General features: G+C 43.5%; 1 protein-coding gene across 5 annotated transcripts; it reads left to right on the forward strand.

Annotated features, from left to right (window-relative positions):
• Window positions 1–232: 232 nt before the first annotated feature.
• LOC114591046 (uncharacterized) lies at window positions 233–16,318 on the forward strand. Of its 5 annotated transcripts, XM_077921307.1 has the most exons (6): window positions 233–386; window positions 1,936–2,135; window positions 5,460–5,659; window positions 5,761–5,922; window positions 8,597–8,739; window positions 10,895–16,318. In XM_077921307.1, the coding sequence occupies exons 5-6, from the start codon at window positions 8,667–8,669 to the stop codon at window positions 13,171–13,173; spliced, it is 2,352 nt and encodes a 783-aa protein (XP_077777433.1). In that variant the 5' UTR covers window positions 233–386; window positions 1,936–2,135; window positions 5,460–5,659; window positions 5,761–5,922; window positions 8,597–8,666; the 3' UTR covers window positions 13,174–16,318. The 5 variants fall into 5 exon arrangements, with proteins under 5 accessions (XP_077777433.1, XP_077777429.1, XP_077777442.1 ...); XM_077921303.1 differs by lacking the exon at window positions 5,761–5,922; XM_077921316.1 differs by lacking the exon at window positions 5,761–5,922 and having other exon boundaries at window positions 236–386; window positions 10,898–16,318.
• Window positions 16,319–17,004: the final 686 nt, after the last annotated feature.

The following is a 17,004-nucleotide window of genomic DNA, read 5'->3' on the forward strand; positions in this document are numbered from 1 at the left end:
CATTCCCACGGTTGAACAGCTCTTGTTATCAGAAAGTTCTTTCGTAAGTCTAGCTGGAATCTCCTTATATTGTATCGTACCGTATATTAAACTTGAGTCCAGGTGTTGTTGGACTACAACTCCCATAATCCCTAGCTAGCAGGTCTAGTGGTCAGGGATGGTGGGAATTGTAGTCCCAAAAAACCAGGGAGGGGAAAGTTTGAGAAACACTGGAAGATACTACATCCCCCAGAAGGCTTTGGGTCTGGATAAGAAAGACCGCTAGGCGTGGGAAGTCCCACAATGCAGCAGGCTCTCTGGTAGAAGCATTTCCCGCACTGCAGGTCGCTTTGGGAGCTCATCACGGAAGAGAAGCTGCAGCTGACTCTTGTAACGGGTGAATGCGGGTGAGAAGCAAGAGAGGGAAGATACGGGTCTAAGGGTTTATCCACACTTACTATTGAATACCCCACCCCCAAAATGGCTCTATCGTGCTCAGTTAGAGGAGCAAGCAGCAATTCAGATTTCCTCCAGTTTGGCCTTTAATCCAACCTAAAGAGCAGGTTTGTCCCTTGGAAAGGAGTGGGATAAGGGGAAAACTGCCCAGACATGTACTTTCCTAAGCGGGTGTATAAAGAAAAGAGTGGGGAGAGGCTGAATTGTAGAATCAAAAGAATTGTAGAGTTAGAAGAGGATCCGAGGGCCATCTAATCCAACCCCTGCAATAGAGCCATTGGAATATGCAGTTGTAATGGGTAGATATGTAGAACCATGGAAGGGGGGAGGGAAGTTGATGACTGATTGTGTGAGTAAATTGAATGGAACATGAAAACTTGTAATGGAAAAAGCACAATTAAAAAAATTTAAAAAGAGAATGCAGTGTCAGGGCTCTAGCACCAAACCAGAGCCCTTGCTCTGCCCTCCCCGAAGCCAGATATAGTCATACCTCGGGTTAAATATGCTTCAGGTTGAGCATTTTCAGGTTACGCTCCGTGGTGACCTGGAAGTAACAGAATGTGTTACTTCTGGGTTTCGCCGCTCGTGCATGCGCAGATGCTCAAAATAACATCATGTGCATGCCCGGAAGAGGCAAAACACAACCCGCACATGCGCAGACGCACAGTCATGTGTTACTTTCTACTCAGGATGTGAATGGGGCTCCGGAACAGATCTCGTTCGCATCCAGAGGTACCACTGTAATTGTAATTCTGGTTTTTCTTTTGCTTCTTATATTGTCTTTTCTTGTGCCATGGAATTCCAATTGTAATAGCAATAAAATGCAATATAAAAAATAAGATTCAAAAAAGAAATAAAAGTAATTAAAAGTAATTAAAATGCAATTGAACAAACATACAGCATCTGTTTTTCAACAGTCTACAGATTTAAGTTCTGTTTTTTTAAAAAAAACACCCTCCCAGATCCCATAAATGACAGCTTACATAGGGCTCAGCTGCAAGCACTGTTTCTCAAACTTGAGGTGTTTTTGGACTACAACTCCCATCATCCCTAGCTAGCAAGACCAGTGGCCAGGAATGATGAGAGTTTGTAGTCTAGCATTGTTTGGGTGGGTGCCTAAGTTTGATAAATACTGGAAGAGACTACATCTCCCAGAAGGCTTTGGGTCTGGATAAGAAAGAAGACAAGGACTGGGCAGCCCCAGAATGCAATGGGATTTTGCTTTCTCCCCTCAGCCCTCTTTTTCAAGGAATCTTCTTGGTGGGAAGGGGAGGACGCAGAACAAGATTGTTGTGATAAGGAAAATTAGGGGGGTGTTTGCAGGGTGTCCTTAGGGAGTTTTGGGAAGAGAAGCTGCAGCTGACTTGTGTAATGTTATATATAACATATATATGAATGAGTGAGTGAATGGTGCAAGGGCTCAGGTAGAATCCTAGAGCCCCTCACTCTGCCTTCCTTAAGCCAAATAATTATATTTATTGTGCTTCTTTTGTTTAATAGAATCATAGAATCTTTGGACTGGAAGGGGTCCCGAGGGTCATCTAGTCTAACCCCCTGCAATGCAGGAATCTCAGCTAACGTATCCATGACAGAGGGCCATCCAACCTCTGCTTAAAAACCTCCAAGGAAGGAGATTCTGCAACCTCCCGAGGGAGACCGTTCCCACGGTTGAACAGCTCTTATTATCAGAAAGTTCTTTTGTACGTCTAGTTGGAATCTCCTTATATCATATTGTTCTGTATATCAAACTTTAGTCCCCAGGTGTTGTTGGACTACAACTCCCATCATTCTTTGCTTGCAGGACCAGGGATTATGGGATTTGTAGTCCAAAAAAGGGACGCAGGTGGCGCTGTGGGTTAAAGCCTCAGCGCCTAGGGCTTGCCGATCGAAAGGTCGGCGGTTCGAATCCCCGCGGCGGGGTGCGCTCCCGTTGCTCGGTCCCAGCGCCTGCCAACCTAGCAGTTCGAAAGCACCCCCGGGTGCAAGTAGATAAATAGGGACCGCTTACTAGCGGGAAGGTAAACGGCGTTTCCGTGTGCGGCTCTGGCTCGCCAGAGCAGCGATGTCACGCTGGCCACGTGACCCGGAAGTGTCTCCGGACAGCGCTGGCCCCCGGCCTATAGAGTGAGATGGGCGCACCAACCCCAGAGTCTGTCAAGACTGGCCCGTACGGGCAGGGGTACCTTTACCTTTACCTTTTAGTCCAAAAAAAAGGAGCAAGATTGAGAAACACTGGAAGATACTACATCTCCCAGAAGGCTTTGGGTCTGGAAAAGAAAGAACACCAGGCGTGGGAGGCCCCACAATGCAATGGACTCTTTCTTTCTCCCCTGAGTCCTCCTTATCAGGGCAGGAAGTGGAGGAGGAAAAACAAGGGGTTTGCAATAGGACTTTAGAGGGGAAAGCCTTTCTGTGAAGGCTGCACATAGGGCAAGACCGAGGTCGCTTTCAAGGTGTTCTTTGGGAGCTCATCTCAGAAGAGAAGCTGCAGCTGAATTGTGTAACGGATGAATGTGGATGAGAAGCAGGAAAGAGAAGGTACGGGTCTAAGGGCTTATCCAAACTTACTCTTGAATCCCCCCCCAAAAAAAACCTGCTCTTTCGTGCTCATTTAGAGGAGCAAGCAGCCATTCAGATTTTCCCCAGATGGGGCTTTGATCCAGCCTATCCCTAAAGAGCAAGTTTTTGGGAGTTGTAGTGGAAAAACAGCAGGGGACTCAAGTTTGGGAAACAATGCTTGCAGGAGAGGAGCAAGGGGGAAACTGCCCAGACATGTGCTTTCCTAAGTGGATGTGTGAGGGAAAGAGTGGGGAGAGGATGAATCGTAGAATCAGAGAACTGTAGAGTTGGAAAGGGATCTGAGGGTCATCTAGTCTAACCCCCTGCAATGGAGCCATTTGAGTATGCAGTTGTAATGGGTAGATATCTAGAACCATGGAAGGGGGGAAGGGAAGTTGATGACTATGATTGTGTGTGTAAATTGAATGGAATATGAAAACTTGTAATGGAAAAAAAGCATATATATATTTTTAAGAGAATGCAGTGCCAGGGCTCTGGCACCATACCAGAGCCCTTGCTCTGCCCTACAACTCCCATCATCCCTAGCTAGCAAGACCAGGGGTCAGGAATGATGGGAGTTTGTAGTCTAACATTGATTGGGTGGGTACCTAAGTATGATAAATACTGGAAGAGACTATATCTCCCAGAAGTCTTTGGGTCTGGATAAGAAAGGGGAGGAGGCAGAACAAGATTGTTGTGATAAGGAAAAGCACATGGGGGGGTCGCTTGCAGGGTGCCCTTAGGGAGTTTTGGGAAACGAAGCTGCATATAATGTATATATGAATGAATGAATGAGTGGTGCAAGGGCTCGGGTAGCATCCCAGAGCCCCTCACTCTGCCTTCCTTAAGCCAGATAATTATATTTCTTTTGCGTCTTTTGTTTAATAGAGTCATAGAACCTTTGGACTGGAAGGGTTCCCGAGGGTCATCTAGTCCAACCCCCTGAAATGCAATAAACTCAACATCCATGACTGATGGCCATCCAACCTCTGCTTAAAAACTTCCAAGGAAGGAGATTCTGCAACCTCCCGAGGGAGACGGTTCCCACGGTTGAACAGCTCTTATTATCAGAAAGTTCTTTCGTAAGTCTAGTTGGAATCTCCTTATATTGTGCTGTACTGCATATCAAACTTGAGTCCCCAGTTGTTGTTGGACTACAACTCCCATAATCCTTTGCTTGCAGGACCAGTGGTCAGGAATGATGGGAATTGTAGTTCCAAAAAACCAGAGGAGCAAGTTTGAGAAACACTGGAAGATACTATGTCTCCCAGAAGGCTTTGGGTCTGGAAAAGAAAGAATGCCAGGCGTGGGAAGCCCCACAATGCAACGGGCTCTTGCTTTCTCCCCTGAGTCCTCCTTATCAGAGCAGGAAGTGGAGGAGGAAAACCAAGGGGTTTGCAATAGGACTTTAGAGGGGAAAGCCTTTCTGTGAAGGCTGCACATAGGGCAAGACCAAGGTCGCTTTCAAGGTGTTCTTTGGGAGCTCATCTCAGAAGAGAAGCTGCAGCTGAATTGTGTAACGGATGAATGTGGATGAGAAGCAGGAAAGAGAAGGTACGGGTCTAAGGGCTTATCCAAACTTACTCTTGAATCCCCCCCCCCAAAAAAAACCTGCTCTTTCGTGCTCAGTTAGAGGAGCAAGCAGCCATTCAGATTTTCCCCAGATGGGGCTTTGATCCAGCCTATCCCTAAAGAGCAAGTTTTTGGGAGTTGTAGTGGAAAAACAGCAGGGGACTCAAGTTTGGGAAACAATGCTTGCAGGAGAGGAGCAAGGGGGAAACTGCCCAGACATGTGCTTTCCTAAGAGGATGTGTGAGGGAAAGAGTGGGGAGAGGATGAATCGTAGAATCAGAGAACTGTAGAGTTGGAAGGGGATCTGAGGGTCATCTAGTCTAACCCCCTGCAATGGAGCCATTTGAGTATGCAGTTGTAATGGGTAGATATCTAGAACCATGGAAGGGGGGAAGGGAAGTTGATGACTATGATTGTGTGTGTAAATTGAATGGAATATGAAAACTTGTAATGGAAAAAAGGCATATATATATTTTTAAGAGAATGCAGTGCCAGGGCTCTGGCACCATACCAGAGCCCTTGCTCTACCCTACAACTCCCATCATCCCTAGCTAGCAAGACCAGTGGTCAGGAATGATGGGAGTTTGTAGACTAACATTGATTGGGTGGGTACCTAAGTATGATAAATACTGGAAGAGACTATATCTCCCAGAAGGCTTTGGGTCTGGATAAGAAAGGGGAGGAGGCAGAACAAGATTGTTGTGATAAGGAAAAGCACATGGGGGGGTCGCTTGCAGGGTGCCCTTAGGGAGTTTTGGGAAACGAAGCTGCATATAATGTATATATGAATGAATGAATGAGTGGTGCAAGGGCTCGGGTAGCATCCCAGAGCCCCTCACTCTGCCTTCCTTTAGCCAGATAATTATATTTCTTTTGCGTCTTTTGTTTAATAGAGTCATAGAATCTTTGGGCTGGAAGGGTTCCCGAAGGTCATCTAGTCCAACCCCCTGAAATGCAATAAACTCAGCTAACGCATCCATGACAGATGGCCATCCAACCTCTGCTTAAAAACTTCCAAGGAAGGAGATTCTGCAACCTCCCGAGGGAGACCGTTCCCACGGTTGAACAGCTCTTATTATCAGAAAGTTCGTTCGTAAGTCTAGTTGGAATCTCCTTATATTGTGCTGTACTGTATATCAAACTTGAGTCCCCAGTTGTTGTTGGACTACAACTCCCATCATCCTTTGCTTGCAGGACCAGTGGTCAGGAATGATGAGACGTTGTAGGGTGGGTACCCAAATTTGAGAAACACTGGAAGAAACTACATCTCCCAGAAGGCTTTGGGTCTGGATAAGAAAGAAGGCTTGAGAAACCCCACAGTGCAATGCACTTTGGCTTTCTCCCATCAGCCCTCAGGTACTCTTCTTGGCAGGAAGGGGAAGAGGCGGAACAGGATTGTTGTGATAAGGAAAAGCACATTGGAGCAAGACAGAGGTCACTTTCAGGGTTTCCTGTGGGAGCTTATCACAGAAGAGAAGGTGCAGATGACTCTTGTAACGGGTGAATGTGAGTGAGAAGCAGGAGAGGGGAGATATGGGTCTAAGGGCTTATCCACACTTTCTCTTGAATCCCCCAGCCCACCACCAAAACTGCTCTTTTGTGCTCAGTTAGAGGAGCAAGTAGCAATTCAGATTTCCCCCAGATTGACCTTTGATCCACCCTATCCCTAAATTGCAAGTTTTTCCCATGGAAAGCAGCAGAGCAAGGGGGAAACCGCCCAGACGTGTGCTTTCCTAAGCAGATGTGTGAGGGAAAGAGTGGGGAGCGGCTTAATCGTAGAATCAAAGAATTGTAGAGTTGGAAGGGGATCTGAGGGTCATCTAGTCCAACCTCCTGCAATGGAGCCATTGGAATATGCAGTTGTAATGGGTAGATATCTAGGACCATGGGGGGGGGGGGGGAGAGAAGCTGATGACTATGATTGTGTGAGTAAATTGAATAGAAGATGAAAACTCGTAATGGAAAAAAAAAGCATAAATATATATATTAAGAGAATGCAGTGCCAGGGCTCTAGCACCATACCAGAGCCCTTGCTCTGCCATCCCCGAAGCCAGATAATTGTAATTCTGGTGTTTCTTTTGCTTCTTATATTGGCCTTTGATTCAACCTATCCTAAAGAGCAAGTTTTCCCCTGGAAAGGCAGAAACTGCTCAGACACATGCTTTCCTAAGCGGATGTGTGAGGGAAAGAGTAGGGATAGGTAGAATTGGAGAGTACGGAACTATGGAAGGGAGGAAGGGAAGTCGATGACCATGATTGTGTGAGTAAATCTTTTTTTTTTTTTTAATAATTTTTATTAGTTTTCCAAACATATAATAAAGACAAACAATACAACAAAACAAAACATACAAACATATAGACATGTATAATTTCATAATCTTATCTTCCTGCACCTTACTTCCCAGACTTCCCCTTACCTCCCCTTTTCTGCATCCTTGTTTTTACCTTTCTTCAGCAACCCTCCATCTGATTAATTAACTCACTTTCATTCTAATTTCCTTAACTTATGATTGTGTGAGTAAATCAATGGAATATGAAAACTTGTAATTAAAAAGGCACAAATAATTGTGTGGATAGATAGATAGATAGATAGATAGATGATAGATAGATAGATAGATAGATAAGGCGTTGCCAGGGCTCTGGCACCATCCCAGAGCCCTCACCCACCCTCCCGAAGTCAGATGATTGCATTTCTAGGTTTTTTTGTTTGTTTGTGTCCTTCTTTGTATTTTCTTTTGCCATAGAATTCTGATTGTAATGCCAAGTTCAGCTAAGTCATACATTACATTGCAACCTCTGCTTGAAAACCTTCATGGAAAGTGAGGTGTGTATGTGAGAGAAAAGGGGGATGTGAAGCCCCCTCAGAGATTGTTTCTAAAATTGGTGGATGCAGTCTGCAGCAGTATCCTTGGAAATAATTGGTGGTGTATCAAAATTGGCTTATTTAAATTGCTGGTTGGTAAAATCAAAAACTTATTAGGATACCATTTACAAGAGGGCCCCCGAGATTTTGACTACCTAGGGGCCTCCACAGGGTTTAATCCTGCACTGGTGGTGGCAGGAAAACAATAGGGATTTTCAGGACATAACAGACTTCCCATAAGAAGCTTCTGGTTGTGGTGGGTAGATTGGCAGACAGGACTGTTGGGTTGCCATGCATCTGGAACTTCCTGGAAATAGCGAGGATCCAGCTGTCGGAAATGGTGTCTGGGCGGAAATTGCTGTAATGTCCGGAAAAATCCAGACGTACAGAAACCCATGTCAGAAGTGTAGAATTTGGTGAATTTCCATGGGGGGAAAAAGCTCGAAAACTTGTGTCCAGATTTTCACTTTTTGAAATATGGCAACCCTAAGGATCAGTGAGACACACAATGGTCCGGACAAGTTGAAACAAGAGTGTTTTGAGAGAGGAGGAGAAACTTCACCCTTTCCACTAAACTTCACCCCTTCCACTAAAATTATGCCATGCATAATTTTATAAATTTCTATGGTGTTACCTCTCACTTTGCTTTTCTGAAAAGCCCCAAATGCTTTTTGACGTGCGGTGACCTGTATTATTCCAAATGCAGCTGCACCATAGATTTGTATAATGGCACTATGATATTGTATGGAGAATTTGCCTTTTTCACAGACTCCGTACACACACTGGACCAAAATTGTTGAGCTGTTCACTATGACCCCAAGGTCTTCTTGCAGGTCAGTCAAATGCCAGTAGGTTTCCGAGCACAATTCAAAGTGTTGGTGCAATTCAAAATGTTGGGCGCCTGCCCTCCCATCAGATGTCAAGGAAATAAACAGCTATCTGACTTTTAGAACACATCTGAAGGTAGCCCTGTTTAGGGAAGTTTTCAATGTTTGATATTTTCTTGTGCTTTTAATTCTGTTGGGAGCCACCCAGAGTGGCTGGGGAAATCCAGCCAGATGGGTGGGGTATAAGTAAATTATTATTATTATTATTATTATTATTATTATTATTATTATTCCCATAGGCAAATGAGAGGCCACTGCTAAAAGTTCTATTTTCATACAGGGTGGTAAAAAGAGACGGCCCCACATCCGTCGTGACCCTTCGCCAAGCTGTCAGTTGAAAGCTAAGGAGAATGATGCAGAAGTGCCTTCCCCTGGGAGCGATGTTGTTGCTGGAGCACTCCTACTGTCGCCCAGCCAGTCCAGGTAGGTCAGCGACTAAATGGTTTTCACATGCGTATGCCCTGTGGAACACCTTCCCATCAGATGTCAAGGAAATAAGCAGCTATCTGACTTTTAGAAGACACCTGAAGGCAGCCCTGTTTAGGGAAGTTTTTAATGTTTGAAGGTTTATTCTGTTTTTAGTCCTCTGTTGGGAGCCGCCGAGAGTGGCTGGGGAATCCCATCCCGTTGGGCAGCGTATAAGTAATAAAATTGTTGTTGATGATGATGTTGTTAAAGAGGAATCCAGATGTCATTGTGCACCGGGGAATCTTCTGGAATGGAGAAATAAGGAGCAATTTATGCAGACAGTGACATTATGCCACAGACTATGCCAGAGGAGAGTGTCACACTCACCAAAGGCAGCTGCTGGGGACACCACAACAATGAGGAACATTGGAAGGGGAGAGTTGTTTGGGGCACCGAATTTTGGTGTTTCACAGGGTGGTGTTGAAATTTCAAAGCCCTCACACCTTCCTTGTGCGGCTCAATGTAGCTTTCAAGGTGGGGTGGAGGTGGGATTGTAACAACCTACCACTACCTCATGACAAAGTATAATAATAATAATAATAATAATAATAATAATAATAATAATAATAATTTATATCCCACCCTCCCCAGCCGAAGCCGGGCTCAGAGCAGCTAACAACAGTAAAAGTAACACAGCATTCTAAAATAAATTCAAAATCAAATTAGTGGCAAGCATTGGGCTAGAGTTCTGTGAGGATTACCAAAGGCCTGGTGGAACAGCTCTGTCTTGCGGAAAGATGTCAAGTCCTGCAGGGCCCTAGTCCCTTGTGACAGAGCGTTCCACCAGATCGGGGCCACAGCCGAAAAAGCTGTGTTTGGAAAAGTTTGGAAGTTTAGTCACCTTCGTGGAATGCCAGCAAGGAACATCAAAAAAGCTGCTGGGAACCTGACCCCAATGATAAGGTGATCTGGAGGGAGAGACTTCATCAGGCAAGGCCTTCTTCCACCTGCCTTGTCCCATCCTCCAGTCTCTGGGTCTCAATTCTATTATGTTATGCACTGTGGCTTGCTATTGTGTTAATGATTGTAGCTTGGAAGTTATTTATTGTAATTGTTAAGAGTGGGTTTCTGTTTAATTTTTATATGCTGATATTTAATATTATTCTGTGGGGACGCGGGTGGTGCTGTGAGTAAAACCTCAGCGCCTTGGACTTGCCGATCGCCTGGTCGGCGGTTCGAATCCCCACGGCGGGGTGCGCTCCCGCTGCTCAGTCCCAGCGCCTGCCAACCTAGCAGTTCGAAAGCACCCCCGGGTGCAAGTAGATAAATAGGGACCGCTCCGGCGGGAAGGTAAACGGCGTTTCCGTGTGCTGTGCTGGCTTGCCAGATGGAGCTTGTCACGCTGGCCACGTGACCCAGAAGTGTCTGCGGACAGCGCTGGCCCCCGGCCTCTTGAGTGAGATGAGCACACAACCCCAGAGTCTGGCAAGACTGGCCCGTACGGGCAGGGGTACCTTTACCTTTAATATTTTTCTATTCTATTCTAGTGATTGTTGAATGCTAATTTATTTGATGTAGGTTGCTTATTTTAAAGTTATGTTTTATTATCACATTAGATTGTTATGGTGTATGTTCTCTGTTTCTTCAGCTTGTAAACCGCCTTGGGTATCGTAAGATAGAAAGACGGTTTACAAATCAAAAGTGATGATGATGACTCAAGTGAGGCCACTTTGTGTGAAGAACAGAGGGGCTGTGGGCATTATGCCCAAATCTGGGCCTACTCCTGGCTACACTTAATGTAAATTGTGGGGGGTTGTGAGAGCTTTCACAGGTTCAGGCTTCATATCTTGCATATCATAGCACAACCATTATTCAGTTTGTATTAACAAAAAAAAAATTCCTTCCAGTAGCACCTTAAAGACCAACTAAGTTAGTTCTTGGTATGAGCTTTCGTGTGCATGCACACTGTGTATCTGAAGAAGTGTGCATGCACACGAAAGCTCATACCAAGAACTAACTTAGTTGGTCTTTAAGGTGCTACTGGAAGGAATTTTTTTTGTTTTGACTATGGCAGACCAACACGGCTACCTATCTGTAACTGTCAGTTTGTATTGTGTGGTTCCTTCTCTTCCAGACTCAGACTAACTTTCCCCCCTTCTCTCTCTCTAAGCAGATGACACCAGCAGAACATATACCTGCCCCATCTGTGGCGAGTGCTTTGCCTCCACGTTGGCTCTTGACAGACACCAGAGAATCCACACAGGAGAGAAGCCCCAGAACGGCAATGAGAGTGGGGAATGTTTTGGTCAGAGTTCAGGGCTTTTGAGCCACCAAAGTACCCGCCAAAGAGAAAAACCCCATAAGTGCGCAGAGTGTCGGGAAACGTTTTCTCATCGATCCGTCCTAGTGCTCCATAGGAAGGTCCACGCAGTAGACAACTCCTACAACTGCCGGAGGTGTGGAGAGAAACATTCCCGACTCTCGGATTTTGTGAAGCATCTCAGAGCCCACGCAAAAATAAAACCGTACAAATGCTTGGAGTGTGGGAAATGTTTCCCTCAGGATTTACAGCTTTGTGAACACCAGAGAGTCCACACAGAAAATAAACAACACAAATACTTACAGTCTGAGACGAGCTTTTCTAGACGGCGGCAACTGGTGAGACGTCAGCAGATCTATAAGGGGGGTAAACCCTATAAGTGCATGAAATGTGGCAAATCGTTTGCTCAGCACACTGTCCTTGTGATCCATCGGAAGGGCCACTCGGGAAATAAACCATATAAATGCTTGGAGTGTGGGGAAAATTTCCCTAGCCGATCAGTTTTTGTGAAACATCAGAGAATCCACACAGGGCCCCACAGATGTGACGGGTGCGGGAAAAGTTTTCTCTGGAGATCACAGCTTCTTGTACACCAGAAAATCCCCACAGGACAGAAATGCCACAAATGCAGTGATTGTGAGTCATCCTTCTCTTGTAGGCCTCAACTTGTTATTCATCAGCGAACCCATTCAGGAGGAAAGCCTCATATGTGCTTGGAGTGTGGGAAACGCTTCCCCACAAAATCAGATCTTGTTCAACACCAGATAATCCACCCAGGAAAGAAACCCTATCAATGCACAGAGTGTGGGAAATGTTTTCTTGATCAATCTGCCCTTTTGAGCCATCAGACTGTTCACAGTGGAGAGAGGCCCCATAAATGTGCAGAGTGTGGGGAAAGGTTTGTTTCGCCGTCAGAACTTGAAATCCATCAGGGAATCCACACAGGAGAGAAACCCTACAAATGCAGGGAATGTGGAAAATGCTTTGCCGGCCCAGCAGACCTTGATGAACACCAGAGAGTGCACACAATAAAGGGGCCTTATGAATGCAGAGATTGTGGGAAATGTTTTTCTACTTCATCACACCTTAATAGACATAAAAAAGGCCACCCAGGAAAGCCATATATATGTTCGGAATGTGGAATGATATTTTCTCATTCACATACCCTTAAGGGGCACCAGAAAAAGCACACGGTAAATAGATGCCATGAATGCTTGGAATGTGGGAAATGTTTTTCTAGGAGAGACGGTCTTGTGACTCATCAGAGAATCCACACAGGGGAGAAGCCCTACAAATGCTCAGCGTGTGGGAAATGCTTTTCAAGGAGAGACAGTCTTGTAAAACATTGGAGAGTCCACCCAGGTGAGATATCCTATAAATGCACAGAGTGTGAGGAATGTTTTACCAGCAAATCACAGTTTATCATCCATCAGAAAAGCCATGCAGGAAAGAAACCCTACAAATGCACGGAATGTGGAAAAGTCTTTACCAAGAGTAAGAACCTTCATAGACATGAGAGAAATCATACTCATTTGGAAACCTACAAATGCGTGGAATGTCGAAAACACTTTGCCAGCCTAGCAGACCTTGATGAACACCAGAGAGTGCACATAGGAGAGGGGCCTTATAAATGTGAAGATTGTGGGAAATGTTTTTCTGTTTCAGCACATCTTATGAGACATAAGAGAATTCATCCAAGAAAGCCATATATATGTTCGGAATGTGGAATGATATTTTCTCATTCACATACCCTTAAGGGGCATCAGAAAAAGCATACGGTAAATAGATGCCATAAATGCTTGGAATGTGGGAAATGTTTTTCTAGGAATCACTGCCTTGTGCTTCATCAGAGAACCCACACAGGGGAGAAGCCCTACAAATGCTCAGAGTGTGGGAAATTCTTTTCGAGAAGAGATGGTCTTCTGAAACATCAGAGAATCCACACAGGAAAGATATTCCATAAATGCACAGAGTGTGAGGAAAGTTTTGCTAGCGAATGGCGGCTTATGATCCATCAGAAGAGCCACGCAGGAGATAAACCCTACAAATGCACAGAATGTGGACAATTATTTACCAAGAGTAAGAACCTTCGTAGGCATGAGAGAAATCATAATAAATCGGAACCCTAGAAAGCATATCTCATAATCCCTTGGACAATCAATACAGGAGACAAGCCCTACAAATGCTTGGAGTGTGAAAAATGTTTTTCTGAAAAGTTGAAGCTTCTTATACCCAAGAGAGTCCACACAGGAGAGAGGCCTTACCAGTGTGTAGAGTGTGGGAAATGTTTCTCACAGAGAAACCTTAAAAAAACCAGATACTCCATAAAGAATAGAAAGCATATAAATGTTGAGAGTGCGAGAAATGTTATTTAAATAAGATTTTGTTACAGATTTTTAATAATACAATAAGATAAAAGAAACAAATCTAAATAAAAAACAGAAACAAAGAGAGACGGATAAGAGAAAATACCAAAGGAAAACAACAATATAGAAGAAAAGAAAAGAGAAAACGACTTCTGATTCTCCCGCCTGTCTGTTACATAAAATAAATTATTAAAAATATTCATCCTAGAATGACATCCAACAGATCTACTTTCTGTTAGGTAATATTTTCCCAGTCTTCTATCCCAAATGTATCTGATTAATTCATATTCGTTTATAAACAAAAAGTCCAAAAGGGGTTCTCTAATTATTGCTATTAATAAATTTCAGCAATCATTTTTCTCTAAACAAACATATGAACTTTACCTCTATTAACTTCAACCATTCCTCCATATTAAATGTTAAAATGTCTTTCCATCTTTGTCCACACAAGAGTTTATTCTATTTATATATTAAAATAGTATGCCACAATCCTTTTTTTTATTGTGTATTCATTAACTAAATTTCCAGATTGTAGACAGAGACCTTTCTCTCTCAACTCTGTCTCTGCTGGCTCAGGGTCTCTCTTCATTTCTCCATCCATGGCTTCATTCCACTCCTCCAAAATCACAATTCTACTTTTTCATTCCTCTAAACACCTCTGCAAAGAGCTTTTCCATTTTCTGGCAATCCTTTATCGAAATTGCTCCCTGAAGTTTCTGTGTCCTCTTTGTTTCCATTTTCCATTTCATCCTTCTCTCTCTCTCTCTTAGTTTTTATTTGATTTTTCAAATACAGATTTACAACAAAACCAAATACATTTCCATATACATTCTCCAAATCTTGAGACACCCCCATCCCTCCATGGGTTCTAATGTCAGCATTTTCAACTGCATATTATTATCAAATCTATATTTTATATCTATCCATATTATCCATAGAATTTGTTACATTACAAGTGAGATTAAAATCCTGCTAATGTTTTCATTTGCTTACGGTAGTCTCCTAAATAAATTATAAATTTCCCCCATTCTTTCTTGAAGTTTTTGTCTTCTTGGTTCCTGAACCAAAATGGCAAAACCAGTCAGTTTTGCCATTTTGGCATAGTCCAACAGCTTGATTTGCCATTCTATTTTGTCTTCGTTCCACCTCTAGGCTAGTAGCATATGTGTGGCTCTTGTCACATGCATAAAAGGTTTTCCTGCTAATAAAAAAGCTTCTGGGTTTTTTTATATATACAAAAGTTATTTTAAACATTTTTTTCAATTCATTATATATCATCTCCCAGAAAGCTTTTATTACCTCGCACAGCCACCACATATGATAAAAGGTACCTTCTTTCTCTTTACATTTCCAGCAGGTATTTGTACTGGTTCTATACATTGTTGCTAGCTTACTAGGAGTCAACGACCACCGGTACATCATTTTCATATAGTTTTCTTTCAGCCCTAAATTTCAAATCCGTTTTCCATAACTTTTCCCAACCTGCAATCTGAATGTTGTGCCCAAAGTCCTTTGCTCAGTGTATCATTACAGATTTGATCTGTTCATCTCTTGTGTGCCATTCCAAGAGCAATCTGTACAAAATATACATACAAAAATGTAGCATTAAATCCTTCTCTAGTCCGCTTTTATTCCCCATTTAATTAAACTCGGCTCTAATCATTTTTATTTGCTCATCAAGGAGGATGACAACAGTCACTGGAATGCCCAATGACATGTTTGCCATAAGGAATGTGCTTGATCTTATTAACAATTCAATCTCATTGTTGTTGTTTAGTCCTATCCGACTCTTCGTGACCCCCTGGACCAGAGCACGTCAGGCACTCCTGTCTCCCACTACCTCCCGCAGCTTAGTCAGACTCATGTTGGTAGCTTCGAGAACACTGTCCAACCATCTCATCCTCTGTCATCCCCTTCTCCTTGTGCCCTCCATCTTTCCCAACATCAAGGTCTTTTCCAGGGAGTCTTCTCTTCTCATGAGGTGGCCAAAGTATTGGAGCCTCTGCTTCAGGATCTATCCTTCCAGTGAGCACTCAGGGCTGATTTCCTTCAGAATGGATAGGTTTGATCTTCTTGCAGTCCATGGGACTCTCAAGAGTCTCCTCCAGCACCATAATTCAAAAGCACCCATTTTTTTGGCGATCAGCCTTCTTTATTTTTCAGCTCTCACTTCCATACATCACTATTGGGAAAACCATAGCTTTAACTATACGGACCTTTGTTGGCAAGGTTGATGTCTCTGCTTTTTAAGATGCTGTCCAGGTTTGTTATTGCTTTTCTCCCAAGAAGCAGGTGTCTTTTAATTTCGTGACTGCTGTCACCATGATCTTTGTTTTTTTGATGTTTAGCTTCAGACCATATTTTGCGCTCGCCTCTTTCACCCTCATTAAAAGGTTCTTTAATTCCTCCTCACTTTCTGCCATCAAGGTTTTGTCATCTGCATATCTGAGGTTGTTGATATTTCTTCCAGCCATCTTAATTCCAGCTTGGGATTCATCCAGCCCAGCCTTTCGCATGATGAATTCTGCATATAAGTTAAATAAGCAGGGAGACAATATACAGCCTTGTCGTACTCCTTTCCCAATTTTGAACCAATCAGTTGTTCCATATCCAGTTCTAACTGTAGCTTCTTGTCCCACATAGAGATTTCTCAAGAGACAGATGAGGTGATCAGGCACTCCCATTTCTTTAAGAACTTGCCATTACTTGGAGGTAATCAGAGATAAAGTATTGATTGACATGCATAAATTGAGATAACACAAGGAACCAGGGGGAGGGAGTCAGTCCCATAACGTGGATTTAATACTATGTGAATACAGTTGTTTGAAATCTTTTTTTCCCATTTTTATCATCTGTGATGATTTGGTTTAATTGTGAAAATTAATAAAAATATTTATTAAAAAAGATACAGGTAGGTAGCCGTGTTGGTCTGCCGTAGTTGAAACAAAATAAAAATAAATAAAAAAGATGTGTGCATGCACACAAAAGCTCATACCAATAACAAATTTACTTGGTCTCTAAGGTGCAACTGGAATGAATTTTATTTTATTATTTAAAAAAAGAGGAATAAAAGCTTCATAGTGTTCTCTCTTATCAAAGCACATTCCAGTGACTTTGTATCTTGCAACTTGTGAAGGGGCATTCTATTCCACAGCATCATTGTGGGGATGAGTCTTCCCTTGGTGTCAATTTGCTCTGCATCGGAGTGAAAAGGGAAGAGAGGGAGGGAGGGAGGGAGGGAGGGAGGGAGGGAGGGAAGGAAGGAAGGAAGGAAGGAAGGAAGGAAGGAAGGAAGGAAGGAAGGAAGGAAGGAAGGAAGGGCTTTCGGGAAACAGCAAGTGAAGGAAATGATTCCAGATCTTCAAATTATACCAGGTTGGATGAGGATGGTAGACAAAGAGAATTTCCCCTGACCATATCTGAAAAGCTCCATGGCACAACATTCCTGTGTGGGAGATGAAGCTGAGAGTTTTTCGCCAGCCAAAGGTGTGTTGGAAACCCCTTGCAGTATAATCAGTGGGGGTTGTTTTTCTGGGGGTTCGTGGGGGGGTACACATGCCCTTAAACATTTTGTGAATAAAAAAATGTCCTAGA

The sequence above is a fragment of the Podarcis muralis genome, chromosome 2, assembly GCF_964188315.1.
Source record: "Podarcis muralis chromosome 2, rPodMur119.hap1.1, whole genome shotgun sequence".
NCBI lineage: Eukaryota > Metazoa > Chordata > Lepidosauria > Squamata > Lacertidae > Podarcis > Podarcis muralis.

What these genes read in the sequence shown, in the direction of transcription:
- LOC114591046 (XM_077921307.1), top strand. Translation starts at nt 8,667, where the DNA reads ATGATGCAGAAGTGCCTTCCCCTGGGAGCGATGTTGTTGCTGGAGCAC. An exon ending in CTGTCGCCCAGCCAGTCCAG is followed by an intron (nt 8,740 to 10,894) that starts GTAGGTCAGCGA and finishes TCTCTCTCTAAG; the next exon opens with CAGATGACACCAGCAGAACA.